Here is a 16388-nt window from a genome sequence, read left to right as displayed (position 1 = left end):
CAAAGTTATGGGATTAACTGGGACAGCCTTCTTCTAGGGGCCTATTTTCAGTTTCACTCCTTGCCTAGCATGATAAGGATGTGTGTAAGGAGCTGGACTGGGACAAAAAGTTGATAAATAGTTCCTAAATGTCGTGGTATTCCAGTGATCTCCAAAGGTGTTCCCAACTTGTGCTTTCAGAGACTCCAGTAACCAAAAATGTGTGGCCTGGAGAGACCCTTTCTTGTATGTGCCAGAATAGAAAAGATGAATAAGGGAGAAGAGGGTAAATAAAGGCTTTCACCTCCAGATAGTACAAGATGGAGTCTGGAGGACTGGGAGAGGTGGAGGGACAAGTAGGAAGAACTAACTTTGAGAAGTTAGACACCAGAGAACAGTTAAGAGGGGATGAACCCCTCATGCTCTGTGACTGTGGAGGAAAATGCAGCACACCAGGAGTGGGTAGTGGGAAGCATCCCACCCAAGAGCCATCATAACAAAGTAAGTTTCTTGAAGCAGTGAGTTTGGTGTTGTATGGAGCCATGTTGGAAAGGGTCACTTCCCATGGGAAGTTTTATATTTATCTAAACCAGTTTTGGTTTTCTTATGAGCAGGATTTAAAAAAGCACAGGTGCCTCACACATAGGGGGAAAATTCTCCAAGAAATGTAGCAAAACAGGGAGGACATTAATCAGTGACTTAGAGAGGATGAATTAAAAACCAGTGCACTTTGTGTATGGCCAGAACTCCAGCTGGCAGCCTGCTTTCACTTCCCTCCTGATAGTAAAGCTACATGATAATCTGAAATAACTTGGGTTCTGTTCAGAGGTCTCGGAGCAGGGAGATACAGAATGTGTCCTTAAGTGCCTGAGCTATTTTAAGAGCAGATATTATTCACAGCACCAGGGCACATGAATACATACAGGGGCAACCAGCCTCTCAACTGCTGTGGTAATGGGGACCCCCCCAGCCCCCCAGAGCTTGCCCACAGTGCTGTGTGTGTGCTGCCAACTGAGCCCATCTCCATCGTTATCACTGTAATGTTTTCTGTTGTGGCAGAGAAAAGTATAAATACTCAGGAGAGAATGACATGCTGTAGAAAATGGTTATAGCTTACATAAGGCAGGAAGATGGCAGCAGTTCAGAGAGGGTAGGCTCAGCTGTGGAGTTCTAGCAAAAAAACCCCAAAAGTTATGATTGAAATGGTGCAGCTCTCTGTGAGTGTGCAAGGGGAAGAGAGAATGAGTTCTCCTCCCATCACAGCTGTAGCTGAATCGCTGGCTGCTTGTGCAGCTTGTGCTGTTGTTGCTTCAGTTCCAAATCTGTGATGGCATCCCAGCATGCAAGGCAGTTTCCAGAAATTCCAGGGAAATATTCCATCCTGCAGAAATCTTCTGTATCAGGAGAGATGGAGGAGTTAGGGAAAGAAGAATAGCAAACAGTAGGTAGTGTCTGTGCAAGTTAACTTTGCTGCAGGTGCCATGGAAAACCAAGTATTTACTAGAGCTGGTAAAGAAGCTCTGGATAAAAGGCTTTTCAGAGGGACAATTAAACCAAGAAAGATTTCAGAACCAGGACAAAGTTGTTTGATAAATGGATAAATGAAGGCAAAGTGAGCAATCAGTAATTGGTGGTCTTACCCTTGATGTTCTGGGACAACTAGAACTGTTTAACATGTCACATTTTAAAGCCACAAGAATATTAAATGTTTTTAAACAGCTTCTTCCACTGGCAGTGTGACTGACTTGAATTTTAGTATCTCTGGGTGAAGTCCTTAGCTAGCAGAAACCAGCACAGCCACACTTGCTCATGCAAGCTGAAGATTTGGTCCTGATGCTCAAGTTATTAGTCCCTTCCCAGTGCTCTCTAGCAGCTAGCTTTTGTTTCTACTTCATATGTGAAAGAAAAGTTACATTAAGACATGCTTAGCTTGATGATTGATGGGAGGGATTGCCAACTCTGTTCATAACTATCTTGCTTTAACTTCAAGCCCTGTGTTGGCTCCTCTTTCCTCAGAGGTGAAAGGTGTCTGTTCTGTTGGACTCTTGTTGGAAGGGAAGTAATGAATTCAGAAAGAGTTAAGGTTGATCTAGCCAGAAGCTAAAATTTGTCTTGTTTTTACACTTCCAGGCATATGAAAAGCGCTTTCCTACGTGTCCAGAGATCCCAGTTTTCCTGGGGAGTGAAATCCTGCATGAATCCAGGAGTGAGGATGGGGCTATACACATCATTGAGCGGAGCTGCAAGCTGAATGTGGATGCTCCAAGGCTGCTCAAGAAGGCAAGTGTCCTGGGTTTTGTTGGCTGGCTGAGTTTAAGAAAGTCTCCTGAAGTTACTCCTCTCTTTTTCTTTTTTTTGATTCTCCATCCTCCTCAGATTGCAGGGGTAGAATATGTTATCTTCATCCAGAAAAACACAGTCAACTGGAGGGAGAGAACTCTGCGCATTGAAGCCCACAATGAGACTTTTGCCAACCGTGTCGTTGTCCTGGAGACTTGTAACTACTCAGTAAGTGCCTTGTTTCTGCTCATCTCTGGAGGAAGTGGTGGAAGTTATGTGCTAACATCCAGGCTGAAGCTGCTTGAATGAGTTTGCACACTGGACTGTTGTGTACATGATTGGCCTGCCACAAGTAGGCCAAGGTTTTCAGGTGCAGGCTTTCTCCAGCACCTTCAAAGGGCATGAGAAATATTTTAGGTTGATTTGTGATTTCCTGATTGGAGTGCTAGACCCTAAGCTGAGAGTAGAAAACACAAATGGTGCTCCAGAACTGTGTTTTTCCTGAATTTCTCCTGCAGTGAAGTTCAAGTTAATAAAAGCATCTGGAGCCTGGGCATGTAGTTAGTCCTAGATATTTAGAAGGAAACCCTTCATAGTTGCTATTATGTGGGCCAGAGGGAAGACAGGCAATTAATTTTGCTCACAAATAAGTGCAAGTTTTAGCCTCTTGTCACGATCTTCATGCTCTAAATATCTGGAGAAAAGGGTTGAGCTGTATTTGTAGCCTGGGATGTCTCATTTTGTGGCTGTGTCTTCAGCAGCAGTGTGCCATTTCATTGTAATTGTGCTATTAGGGTTTAGTCACCATCAAACAGCTTCATCTGGTTCTGGAGGCAATCAGATACTGCTTTTTGTTCCCAAAACAAAAGACCAGATCCTGTTACTTACCTGCCCTATTGGCAACAGGCCAACAGCTCAGCTTCCAGGGACTAAGCAAACTGCAAAGCAGCTCCTATTTCAACCAAGACCAAGAGCTGAAAAGCTCTTTTGGATGGTGAGGGGAGGTTTCCTGAGCCAGAGATCCCTTGGTTGTTTTATGGAGCTTCCTAAAAACTGCAGTAAATCAAACTTCCATCATTGTGAAAATGCACTGAGAGATCTGAAAAGCTCCCAGGTCACCTCTGGAATCCTCAGACATTGTTGTGCTTGCTAATTTTGGCTGTGTTGCCCCTGGCTTGTGTCCTTGGGAAGGAAGCATCAGCAGCTGGGCCTTGAGGGGAACTCTCTTCCTGGAACAGGGTGGGAGTTAGCTGTCTGCATCCTCACCATGGTTCCCTGCTCTATTTTAACCAGTTCCTTTTTCCTTGCCAGAACACACCAGAAATGGGTTTATTCTCATCTTTCCTTTTCTGCAGTGTTCTCTGAAGCAACTTGGAGAAATATGATCCTGCTCTTGCAGTTACTTAGATCTCCCCCGAGGGAATTTGTGTCCTTTATAGAGTTCCTCTCCTCCTGTGGGGGCTGGAATTTTTTTATCTTTCGTGTCAGTTTGTGAACAGGAGCACCTACAGAGAAAAGGTAGAACCCTCTCAGAAAAGGGTTTGAGTAGGAAAAGATTAGTTTTTTTTACCATAAAGAGAGTAACTGAGGGGAAATGGCTAGAAAGGAAAGGTGGGGATTGAACCTGACAGTGGGAAAACTCCCTGCTTTGCCACTTCTTCTGTGTTCTGGGGGGAAAGACTGATATTCAGTGGATGAGTTTCCTATCCAAAAGAAAGAACTGTTTTGTGTTCTTCTTCCTTTGCTGCAGACACAGTGTTTTAATTTGTGGCTTCTGAGAGGCCTTCCTTGTCTTCTTGTAAGGGTTTTTGACATGACTGTTCCAAGTGGGCAGTCTCACTACTATTTTAGTGTAACTTCTGCTATTAATATTACCATTCAGTTGTTCTGGAGCAGAGATGGGTTTTAATCTTTATTTCCTTGTGTGTGTGAAAACTGCTGGGTTCATCACAAAGGTCCACATGTTCATTATGTGCTTTTACTTGGGGAAAATTAATCCAACTGGTAAATATGGGTCTGTCAGGTGCCTCATAGTGCTTTTTCTGCCCCCCTCACTCTGTACCAGTATGGTACCAAGGATGAGGGCCCTGCTGTAACAGCCTGTGTGTGTCTTTGGGCTTAGGTTCACCCTGAGAACGAGGAGTGGACTTGCTTTGAACAGTCAGCATCTCTTGACATCAAGTCATTTTTTGGCTTTGAGAGCACAGTGGAAAAAATTGCCATGAAACAGTACACTTCTAACATCAAGCGGGTAAGGTTGAGCCATGGAAATAAAAAAAAAAGAAATTAAAAATCAAATGGCTGCTCTCAGTGTGCCTCTCTTTCCTGTAAAATAGTCCCACTATAATTCTATACCTTGGACACATGTCTCTAAAATCCCTCACGAGGGAAAACAAAGGAAAAGGCAGTGTGCAATGAGCAAACCCAATCTGCTCACTGGAATGTGTCTGTGTGGGGGAGGGAGCAGTGGATGCTGTGGGTGCCAGGCTCCTCAGACACTGGGGACACTGTTCTCCTGCAGGAAGAGCAAGTTCTGGGTAAAAATGGGCACACCAGTAGCTTGGGCAGAGGCACTTCCTTCTGGTGGCCTTTTCTTCTGGGGCTGCAGTCAATGGTTTGGGTGTAAGACAGAAGCCTTACAAAGATTTTTGAGTCCATAGCATTGGAATTTGCCTGGCCAGTTATAATTCACTGTTTGGTGCCTTTCATAGTGACATTTTTCCAAGGAAGTCATGCAGATGGAAGGAGACAACAGCTTCCCTTTCGTTTATCTCTTAAGAGTCTCAGGAGGAAAGCTCTCTTGCACCTTGCTGATTCTGGGGGGATAGGTTTGGTTGTATTCCTAATGAGAGTTTTCCCCTTCAGGGCAAGGAAGTGATTGAACACTATCTGAAGGAGCTCATCTCCCAAGGCATCACCTTCATCCCCCGCTGGACACCTCCTGCAGCCTGTGGACAGAAGGATGAGAAAGCCCAGGCTGCTGGAGCTGCTGCTGCTGCTGTACCACTTGAATCTGGGGCTGGTGGAACTACCAAAGAGCAAACTGGCAGCTCCTGCCCTCCAGCAGAAGCTGTCAGCCCTGATGGTATGCACTGTCCAGGCAGCAGCAGCTGCTGAGAGTCTCAGTGTCTTGAGTAGCACTGACTAATGAGTTGTTGTTTTGGGTTTGTTTGGTTGTTTTTGGGGTTTTTTTGGCATGAGGTTTTTCCTTTGGATTGTGGGTGGGGAGAAGTGAAGGTTATTTTCTTTGAGAAAAACATAAACAATGCAAATTCTAAAACTGAAAAGCCAAAAAAAAACCAACCTGTGCTGGCAGTATGGTTTTTGTTTGAGCTTAGAAAAAAACCTTTGGTTTTGAACTAACTTTAAGCCAGTTGGAAAAACTTAAAAGGTGTCTGGAGTACTCATAACTGAATTACAATTAAATATTTTGGCTGTTTAAAAGTATAGGTACTTGGGGTTTGGTTTGGATGGGTTTTGCCTCTCTTTCAAGCCAAGACAAACTTGTGGAATGTTGCCTAACACATTTCTAGCTGGAAGTGCCTGAATCAGGCTTTATTTTTGTGTTGATCTGATATCTTCTAGACTAAATAAAATCCTTTGACAGATATAGGAGGCTCCTTTTAATTTAGAGCTGTGGTATCAGACATAAGTTGTTATTCCTCAGAAGGAAAAACAGCACTTGTTTTGCTGAGTGTAACTAGGGAAAAAAGCTTGGAATTTGGAGCTCTGAATGGCTCTGGTTTCACCAAACCTTCCCTGGTAGCCTCTCTGGATTTGGAATCTGTCTGGAAAAAGGATTGAAATCCACAGAGTAGCTAAAAAATCTTCGTGTGCATTGATCTTAAAGCTAATGTAAGAGTGTTAGATCCCATCTAGCAGAAGAGGAGAGTAGCTCTTATTTTTCTGCTCATATACATGTTTAGGAAGTTGTTAACTTCCCTGGGACTGCTCTGTGGATTTAGTAGGGTATAGCACTTATCTACATAAGCTCTGTTATCAGTCAGCACCACCATATCCTCTAGGTGTCCAGGCCTTATTCTGTAGTTAACAGTATCTGCTGAAAAAGAATCCTGGTTGGTGAAGAGTGGGCTCAGATTTACTTCTCCCAGCCCTCCTCCTCAGGTGCCTGCATGCCTCCAGCCCAGCTTTGGGTACCGTGTTCTCCTTGCTGGCATCTGCATGTAGAAGCCTCAGAGGGGACATGTGCTGTTATCTCAGAATGCTGGCAGTCTCCAGCACCTTGTCCTTTGTCTCTGATCAGGAGGGACCTTGAGCACAGGACTTCTCATGCCAAAAATCTCAGTGGCAGTGTTACTTTCCCTTTTCTCTCTGGTGTCTGCAAGCAGAGTAACATTCTGCTGTCTCTCTGCTTTTTGTCCTCTTGGAACTGGAATTGTGCTTGAGATCTTTAGGACACCAGGGACTGAAGTGGAGTCTTGGAAAGGTTAATGTGATGGGTGCTGGAGCTCCTGTTTGGCCTGTTTTTTTAACAGCTCCTGATGGAGAAGTTCAGAGTTTAAGAAGTACCAGTGCTCTAAAAGACAGTGATCTATCTTTGATGCCTTGTATGCTGGTTGAGTCCTCATGTCCTAATCACAGTGAGAATACCCTCAGGCAGTTCAAATGAAGGCTTCTGCACTCTTCCAGAAGTTTCTGTGTATCAGAAGTAACCTGATACATAGAAATAACTGCACATCACCTTTCTGGCTATGCCAAGTCTCTGAATTTTTTTTTTTTTGTTCCTCCAGCTGACAAACTGGATGCTGATTACATAGAGCGCTACCTGGGCCAGCTGACTCCGATGCAGGAGAGCTGCTTGATCCGTCTGCGCCAGTGGCTTCAAGAAACTCACAAAGGCAAGGTGGGTGGGTGAGGCAGAGAACACCCCTGGGCAAGCCTACAGATGTTCTCCAAGCTTTTGTGCCTTCAGCCCATCAATAAAACTTGGTCTTGGACAACTGGGCACAAGTTGCTGCTCAGGAGATTCTGACTGGACACAAGACGTAAATTTTTCACCATGGGGACAGTCATGGAGTGGTTTACCAGGGGAAGTGGTAGCTCCCCCTCATCCTTTGGACTGTTTCAAGTCTCAGCTTGATAGGGTGCTGAGACATCTCGCATAAACTATTAGTGTTATAAAATTATTAGTGTTTATTAGTGTTATCTAGAAGGGTTGCACCAGAGGATCCCTGAGGTCACTTCCAAGCTGACATCCTGTGATCCTGTGAATGTGTGTGTTGAGACTGAGCTGTTATGGCAAGGTGAGGTAAAAGGCCAGGCATAGAGGATGATCTGTGTGACCTGGCAGCAGGATCCAGCAGTATCACAGGCTGCACCTCCATTGCCCATTTCCATCCTGCCACTCAGTGGTCCCTGAGCACAGTGCCTTTGCTGGGTACTAGTACACTAATGTGTATCACCCATATAGAGAGGTAACAGAAATTTAGAGCTGTAGTTCTGGTGCTATTGAACTCATGAACTCCCTTGTTGTGTGAGTGTGCAAATGGGTTTTGTTGCCACTTACGAATGTGGATGGTGAAACAGTTGCCAGAAAACCACAGGCTGGAGAGAAGAACGGTGTGTGTTGAGACTGGGTGAAAGTCTTCCAGTTGCTGATAAGCTCCAGAAGCTAACAACACTGCTGAGTCTGCCAGAGCTGATAAATTCAGAACCCCAAACATCTGCCAGGTCTGTCCAAGGCTACTGGTATACAATAGCATCAACAGGCTGGCTAACTTGGACCACATCCAGGAGTGTGATGGCTGCTAGATGCAAGTAGGGACCACAGGAGATATATATATACCTGATGGAGCCAAGGACCCCTTGAAGGACTGTCTGAACACCTACCTGCAAGCTTCTGTCCTTACTGTGATGCTCTGCCTCTGAGCAAAGAGCTGGGGCTGGCTTCCCAACTAACCAAGTCTATATGAGTGACCTGTTAATAATAACACACTAACTAATTAAAACTTGCTCTACTAAATCTTGCTTGTGATCCATGTCTCCCCTGGTTCAGCCTCCTCTCAGATAAAGTGTTTAACAACAAGCAAGCACAGAACAAAGGGGGCAGTGATGAACTCCCAGGTAGAGCTATGCTCTGAAATTTAAGACATAAAGGTTTTCAGGTCTAAAGTGACAAGTCCAGTAAAATGGTGTGGTCTTCTCTAAGGAGATATCTCAGCTGTTGGGTATCCAGCTGCAAATGTCCTAGATGAGTAAGGCAGTGGGACTTTTTCCATATCTAATCTGCAAGGCTCTTTGTTTCAGGTGGAAGAAGTATATCCTAAATGTTTGCCTGGTTTGTTCCCTGGGTTGTTTTTCCCCTCTTCTCCTAGTCAGAGGCTGGAGAATGGAAGCTGCATAAAGAAGTTGACAGCACATGAGAAAAAGAGAAATAACTGCCTCCTGGGTGCTTGGAGCTCTGTGAGCATGAGCATCCCTTGTGCTTTCCAGCAGCTTCTGTGTTGAGGTACAAGGTAGAGCTGATTGCTGAGTGCTTGTAGTGCCAGCTGGGGGCTGCCTGGGACCCTTTGTGTATGCTTTGTGAGCTCTGTTCCCTGCACAAGAACAAGTAGGAAGGATGCTGCTAGCTATGGAAGCTTCATCCTAAATCCCATTACTAGGCACCTGTTTGATTTTCTTGATTGCCTGCTAGAAAAATAGAAAATCAGGAGCTTGTCCTACATGACTGGAGTTTTCTCTGGAGAGGCTGTTACCTTGCTGTGACAATCTGTTCTTTTAATTCAGAGCAGGGTTGTCCTTATTCCTTTGTCAGAAAAATATTTGTAGATCTCCTGTTCCTTGGAAACTGTCCCTTCTTTTTGTCCTTTTTATCCTATTTCATTATCCATTCCTTGTTCCTTTCAAAGCAGGCATTATTTCTCATCAGATTTATCATTGCTTTAAAAAAAAAAAAATCACCTTCAAATGGTGTTAAAATTGCAGACACTTAAAGCCAGTAATCAGTGGCTTTGTAACCTGGAGCTTTGTGCCTGTAGTTTCACTAAGAAATAGAAAAATAGGCTGAAATTGAGGCTACATTTTCTTGCACGTGGCAGCTACTGCTTTGGTTGGACAAAGATAATGAAGAGATTTCTTCCACACAGAATGGAGCAAGTCCCTTTGGAGCTTCCTGCCTTTGATCCAAGCAGAAGGACTGAACTTGCCTCTTAGCTGAAGCTGTGTACAGTGTAGGTTTAAGACATGAAATGCAGCAAAACCTTCTAACAGTTCCCTTTCTGCAGCTTTCAGGAGATCCAGGGGTTGCTGTAGATGTTTGTCTGTTGTCCTGTGAACAACAGCTTCCTCTGAGCAGCAGAAATGCAAATCATCAGATGGAAATTCTGCTGTCTTCAGACTTGCTGTGATGCAGAGGGTGTTGTTGGCATTCTTTGAAACACCCCTGAGATCCTCTCTGGGAAAGCTGCTCTGCTCCTTTCTGTAATGCACAAATGCAATGTTTGCAAAGTGTTAGAAGCTGCTGCACAGCCTTAATCACCCACCTCCTCCCCAGCTGCTTCTGGGCTTGGCTTTAGGCTGCCTGAACTCTTGATGTGGAATCAATTCTTAAAGTCTCTTGCAGTTTCACACCATCTTGTGAAGCTGAGATTGCTCCCAGCCTGATGCTGCTGGCAGCTTTGCTTTCTTCCCTGCTTTCTGTTTTCATGAGCATGTCAGTGAACAAACAAAAGAGCTTTGACTCCAGAGTGTCAGTTGTTTTTATTTTTTTTTTCCTCAGATCGTTTGCTTTGTGCTAAGTGCAGTGCACATGCTTTGGAGGAGACTCTCCCTGCTCAACAGGGCTTGAATTTTTAATGGCAAGTTGATGTAGCAAAGGAGGCTGAACACTTTTGGGGAGCTGGGGTGAAGAAACTGGGAAATTGGCAGCATTGTGTAGCTGTAATCCAGTTGTTTTGGCAACTGATAAGCTTTTAGTCAAATCTGGTATTTTCTGAGTGTCAGGGTCATTGTTGATCCCTGCTGTTTAATATTACAGGGAAACTTCATGGTGTTTTTTTTATCTAAAGAGAATGCAGGGGATTTGGAAGGAGGTTGGGATAAGCCATTCCACAGGCTTGGTTTGGGAAGGCTTTTGTGCCCATGGTGCTAGAATTCCTGATGCTGGATTGAGTGACAGAGGGAGGATATCTCACAGTTCTGGTTGTTTTGTTTGTTTTGCCAAGAGTTAGTGTGATGAGATGGGGCAGGGCAAACAGTGCAAGAGCTCAAAACATTTTCTGTTCAGACACCACCAGGAAAGTGTGGGCAACAGCAGAGCAGATCAGCAGGAGAGCTGAAACAGGGACTGTGAAGTTGTGATCCCCCTTCAAATTGTTTGAATTGGTTGCTACCTCTGCTCCTTTGCTGATTTGCCCTATGAGGGTTGGAAAGCTTGCAGCTCTAACTTCCATTCAGTATTTTATCTGTTCTTGTAAATGGCTGAGGGGAAACCTTTACCAGGTCAGAATGTGCTGGGGCTTCTGGCAACTGAATGAGGGAAAGGCTTCTCCAAGTCTGTGCCTGGGTGTGTTTAAGGCTCAGATAAATCTCAAGCCTGTATCTCTCAAAGGGTTGTGATTTGGTGACTTCTTTCACACCCCAGCACCGTCTGCTGCATTGAGTTGAATCAGTTAAGGAGGGAAGGAGAAGGAATGTAGGTTTAATATTTATCTTGGTTTGGTTTATAAAAAAAAAACAACAAACAGTGGAAAAGGTAATAGCAGTCTTGATTTTTGGACTTTCTCTTCTCTCAGATCCCCAAGGATGAACATATCCTCCGATTCCTGCGGGCTCGGGATTTCAACATTGACAAAGCTCGGGAAATGCTCTGCCAGTCTCTGTCTTGGAGAAAGCAGTACCAGGTGGATTGCATCCTGCAGTCCTGGAGGCCCCCAGCCCTCCTAGATGAATACTACACGGGAGGATGGCATTATCAAGACAAAGGTTAGAAGCTGGCCCTTGACACCACAGCACAGTTGACATTAAAGGACTTCAGGAGTAACCTGGGATTTTTGAAGAAAGTTGTGTTGACACTTGAAAAAATAGCAGAGTAGTTCAGCACCTGTAAACAGCCACTCTGGTTTGCTGCAGTTTTGTTATTTTCTCTGCACAGATCAGGCAGACCAGAGCTAGTGCAAAGCAGCAGCATCTCTTGGAATAAGGCAGCCTTTGGATTTTCCTTTCATCCCTTTCAAATATTTACTGTGGCTTTTGTTAAAGGTCCCAGAGTGATGAACGGGCAGACTAGAGCACTTCTTCCCTCATGAGACCCTTGTGTTTGTTTTGCAGATGGAAGGCCACTCTATATCCTTCGCCTTGGACAGATGGACACAAAAGGTTTGGTGAAAGCCCTGGGAGAGGAATCACTGCTGCGACACGTAAGCTGTGCTTTCAGCCCATCCCAGAGGGAAATCCATTTCCCTTGGGATGTTGCAAAGCCTTAATATAGTGCAGCTGGAATCTACCTGCCTCACACAAATAATTCCAGGCTGCTTGGGTTAGTGACTTTGGTACAGCATAGATTCTGTCTTCCTGCAAAGACACAAGTGAAACTTTTGTAATGGGATGAGTATTTTCTGATGGGATGAATATTTTCTGATTATTTATAGCTTAGCTGTAAGCTTTCCATGGCCCTTTCATGCAGCTCCACTAATTACATTTGACCTTAAGTCCCCCATCAGCCTTGTTTTGGACACTGCCGTTTCTCTAACTGGTATAAATCAGGGTCCTGTTTGTTTTGGTTTGGTTTTAATTAAGATCTCTGGGCTCTTCTCATACTCAGGCTAATTCTAGTCTGTCCTGTCTTTGGTTTCAGGTTCTATCAATTAATGAGGAAGGACAAAAGAGATGTGAAGAAAACACCAATGTCTTTGGCCGTCCCATCACGTTAGTATAATTAGTTTGTATCCTGACAGAGATTGAACTGGCATGGTGAAAATAATGCTTCTGGGAAGGTTTTAGATGATTTCCATGGAGTTAAACTGCAGACAGTTCTTTACAGTGGACTTAAATGTGAATAAATTCTACAGCTTCATATGGGAACAAGTATTGGTCCTTCCTTATCTGTTTATCCCTTCAGATAAATTTAATCTTGGTGATTTTAATCTAGGTCCATGAAATCCCTTTTTTAACAGGAAACTGTCTGCCAGATTTTACTTTCATATAAAATGCATTTTTAAGTTATTTTTAACAGCAGGCCTGCACACCTTTTCCCTCTTCCACACTGGCAGTTGTGTTCCAGCCTTCAGGGCTGGGGATCTGGATCACTTGTAAGCTCACAGGAATCAGGATCTTTGCTGCCTGAGTAGAGATCAGCTTTTTTTGTGGAGCTGCTGGCCTCCCTTTCTGCCTTCACCAGAGCCTGTAGAGCCTTTGGTGTTACTGAAATGTGTTGTGGCTCATAAAGTGTGCAAGGAAATTGTGACAGGGCTTTTTCTGCACCTTTGTTTCAGATCCTGGACATGCCTGGTGGACTTGGAAGGGCTGAATATGCGGCACCTCTGGCGGCCAGGAGTTAAGGCCCTGCTTCGGATAATTGAGGTTGTAGAGGACAACTACCCTGAGACTCTGGGGAGGCTCCTGATAGTGAGAGCACCCAGGGTTTTTCCTGTGCTCTGGACTCTGGTGGGTGAAATCTGGACCTGCAAATCAGCATCATGAACATTTGTGAATGTACCAATAGCTAAATCATCCGGGTAGTGCAAGTTCTGCTTATTTAAAGAGTTAGGGAGGGAAAAACTCGGTGTGGGTGACCTCCTGAGGAGGCTACAGCATTGCTGCAGAGCAAGACACAGCATGCCTGCAGCTCATTTTGTTCTGCTTGTTGTCTCACACCAGTGCAGGACAGGACAGGATGTCAGACCTGTGGTGCAGATTGACAGTTTTTGTGTTAAAGGAAAAAGACAAATATTGTTTAATCTCATGCTGGAGGACACTGAGGGGTAATACAGAGTTCTGTCTGGTCCCTGCTGGTTGTTCTGACAATGTAAAAGCATGCCTGTTAAATTTCTTCAGGTTTATATGTGGTGTTTTCACTGCAAACTTATTTTGCATGAAGTAGAAAATGCTGAGAGATGATGTAGTGCAGTTTTCATTTGCTGCCTCTTTTTTTGAGGAAGTGTTTCAGAGTTATGAAGCTCTGCACCACTGCTTGGATTTCTGCTGCTGAGGCCTTTCAGAGCCTGACATATCCATGTAGGATGGTATAAACATTGTCTCCAACTTCACTCTGTGACAGTGAATCTTGTCTGCTTTTTATTTCAGGTCAGTCCCTTTATTAATGAGAACACAAGGCAGAAATTCCTCATCTACAGTGGGAATAATTACCAGGGTGCAGGAGGGCTGGTAGACTATGTGGACAAAGATGTGATCCCAGACTTCCTGGGAGGAGACTGCATGGTGAGTTTTCCTTCCTGTTGTGAGGTGGGAGGTGGAATTGGCAATGTTCAAGCTCCTTGATTCCCTTCTCCTCAATTCCCTGACCTTCCCTTCTGTTCTCTCTGGGATAGCACTGCTCTGCCCAGTTAATTTGTGCAGAGGAGGCTCCACCCTGAAGTGATAATGGTAAAAAGGGAGTTAGAGGTCAGCTCTAAATGGAGTTTAATACACAAACCATTATAGTTCAAGCAAATTTAGTCCCACTTTTACCAGCTGGGGGTGTCCCCCTCTGTATCAGAGAGCCAGCAAGTGTTGATGGTGTAGATGACTTGATACTTCACCACTAGAGGAGTGTGAATCCTCAGATTTGTTTGACTCTTGCAGTGCACTGTCCCAGAAGGTGGGCTGGTTCCCAAGTCACTCTATCAGATGGAAGAAGAGACAGAGAACTCTGATCACATCAGGTTATGGACAGAAAATATCTACCATTCTGCAAGTGTCCTCAAAGGAGCTCCACATGAGGTACAAAGCTGCAGGAGGTGCTGAGCTGGCATCACCAGTGTTTGTTCCCTTGGTTAAGGCTGACAAGAATAACTAGAAGTGCTCCCAAAGTGTGAGCACAAGGTGGTTCAGCAGCAGCAGGGTCTCTCTTGGGAAGGCTAATGCTGGCTAACAGCTAAAAATGAGCATATTAAGAACAGTAATTTGAGAAATAGTGTCTCTTATCTCTGCTATAGCCTGAGCTGTAAGATGTGGTCTCTTCCTCATCCTTCTTGGGGAAATAAAGCTGCCTTAGTTTCCCTTCCAATGGCAGAGCTTCCATTTTCAGTGGGATAGGTAGGACAGTCATGGTGGTGATATAAGAAGGTATGGACTGGGAACTCTTTACAGAGGTTATCAGAAACCAGAATAGCCAAAAAAAGGAGCATGTGAGTGTCAGAGCAGTCCACCAGCTTAATGATTCACCTGCTTAGATTCCTGAAAAAGCAGCAGTGCCTCTTAGAGCTCGTAGGCACTGAGCAGATGCTCTTTGCTGTGTCCTGAATGCTTTGAGGTTTTCCTAGAGCTGGTAAATGATGTGCAAGCAACTGATAGAGGGAAGAGTTTGGGTAAAAATGCCTGAGCAGGTCTATTGGGGCAAAAGTGCCTGAAGGACTGCAGAGAAAAGCATGTTTATGGGGTGGGAAGAAACATTCTGGCTGCCACCTGAAAGCCTGACCCTTCACAGTGTGTTTGTTCTCTCCTCTTCTTAGATAGTCGTGGAGATTCTGGAAGGGGAATCTGTCATCACCTGGGACTTTGACATCCTGAAGGGAGATGTGGTGTTCAGCCTCTTTCACTCCAAACGAGCTCCTGAAACAAGGCACAAAGAAGCCACATCACCCAGCACCTCTGCTGCTGAGGACAACACTCAGCTCATTGCTAAATCCTGGGTCCTGGGGGTGGATTACAGCCCTGTGGAATCTCCCCTGGTTTGTCGGGAAGGAGAGAGCATCCAGGTCAGATGTGTTTGGGTCCTGCTGTGGGTCTTAGAGTCCTGGCAAACTCCCAGTGGTGGGGAAGGGAAGGACTTGATGGCAAAAGTTTTGGTCATCGTTTTCTGGGAGAGTGGCTGCTAATGCAGTCCTCATTTAGGGTGAGGCATTGGAATGAGATTTGATAATCCATGACAAAAAGATGACTGAAAAAAATAGAACATTTCTTTTTATTGCTAAGCTCTACAAGGATGGCTCAGGCATATAAAATAAGTAAGTCATAGAATCATGGAATGATTTGTGTTGGAAGGGACCTTCAAAAGTATCTAGTTCACACCTCTGCGTGGGCAAGGACACCTTCCACTAGACCAGGTTGCTCCAAGGCCCATGCCTTGAACACTTCCATGACATATGCTTCCCAAAGCAGCTAGTTCCATAGTTTATTTTGGCTTTGCCAAGTCATTTAACTATTTCTTAAGAGTGCTAGTCCCTTGATGGCACTCTGTTTCTCTCCCAGGGTTCTCATGTGACTCGCTGGCCTGGCTTTTACATTCTCCAGTGGAAAATGCATGGCCCACTGCCCTCTTCTGGCACAAGCCTCCCTCGTGTGGATGATGTTCTTGCCTCTCTTCAAGTTTCCAGTCACAAGTGCAAGCTTATATACTACTATGAGGTGCTGGCCTCCAAGGACTTCAGGTAGGGAAATTTCCTGGGGGAATTCATTGGATGACTTCAAACTGAGAAGTGAAATGAGGTCTGTGTGTGAGTTAAACATCCACATACCAATGACCTCCACAGAGTGTGTTTTTCACTGATAACACCCAAGATGGACACAACTGGTGGTATTAAGTTCAGAGAATCTCCTTTAGTGCTGTGGGTACTAAGGGATCCCCTCAGCTGTTTGTCCACCAGTAGGGTTTGTGTTTCAGTGCTTGCTTACAGCCATCTGAAGAGGGGGAGGTTTTTGACTGAGGAGTTGTCAAGTCTTAGTTAGGAACATTTTGAAAAGTTACTTTTGGAGTAAGCTGACAAATTACCAGGGCATTTCATACATATTTCATTTGGCACTTGAGAAGGATGCCAGTTGTTACAGGGAGGTCAACTTCACCAGGATTTGCCTGGCCTCCTGTCAGGGCCTACCAGACTTTTCAAATCACCCAGCAACTTTGAACACTTGGCAAGGATTTGACCTTTCAGAGCTGCAGGAAGCTTTTTGTAGTCCAGACTTGCAGATGAGCAGGTGGTGACTTGAGAATGTGACCTGGACAGATCCTGTAG

General features: G+C 44.7%; 1 protein-coding gene across 4 annotated transcripts in view; it reads left to right on the top strand.

Annotated features, from left to right (window-relative positions):
• Positions 1-16388, top strand: part of SEC14L5 (SEC14 like lipid binding 5) — a 38261-nt gene that overhangs the window by 18318 nt on the left and 3555 nt on the right. For all 4 annotated transcript variants that reach the window (XM_030460184.1, XM_030460185.1, XM_030460183.1 and 1 more), the window contains 13 exons: positions 2110-2259; positions 2356-2487; positions 4382-4510; positions 5125-5344; positions 7011-7123; positions 11013-11202; positions 11548-11636; positions 12074-12144; positions 12711-12882; positions 13522-13656; positions 14020-14157; positions 14889-15134; positions 15628-15806. In XM_030460184.1, coding sequence (XP_030316044.1) covers positions 2110-2259; positions 2356-2487; positions 4382-4510; positions 5125-5344; positions 7011-7123; positions 11013-11202; positions 11548-11636; positions 12074-12144; positions 12711-12882; positions 13522-13656; positions 14020-14157; positions 14889-15134; positions 15628-15806 — 1964 coding nt within the window. The remainder of the gene's footprint in view (positions 1-2109; positions 2260-2355; positions 2488-4381; positions 4511-5124; positions 5345-7010; positions 7124-11012; positions 11203-11547; positions 11637-12073; positions 12145-12710; positions 12883-13521; positions 13657-14019; positions 14158-14888; positions 15135-15627; positions 15807-16388) is intronic.

This window comes from Calypte anna, chromosome 14 (genome assembly GCF_003957555.1).
Source record: "Calypte anna isolate BGI_N300 chromosome 14, bCalAnn1_v1.p, whole genome shotgun sequence".
Classification (NCBI taxonomy): domain Eukaryota; kingdom Metazoa; phylum Chordata; class Aves; order Apodiformes; family Trochilidae; genus Calypte; species Calypte anna.
The sequence above is the reverse complement of the archived record's forward strand: the minus strand, read 5'-3'. Positions and strand labels throughout refer to the sequence as shown.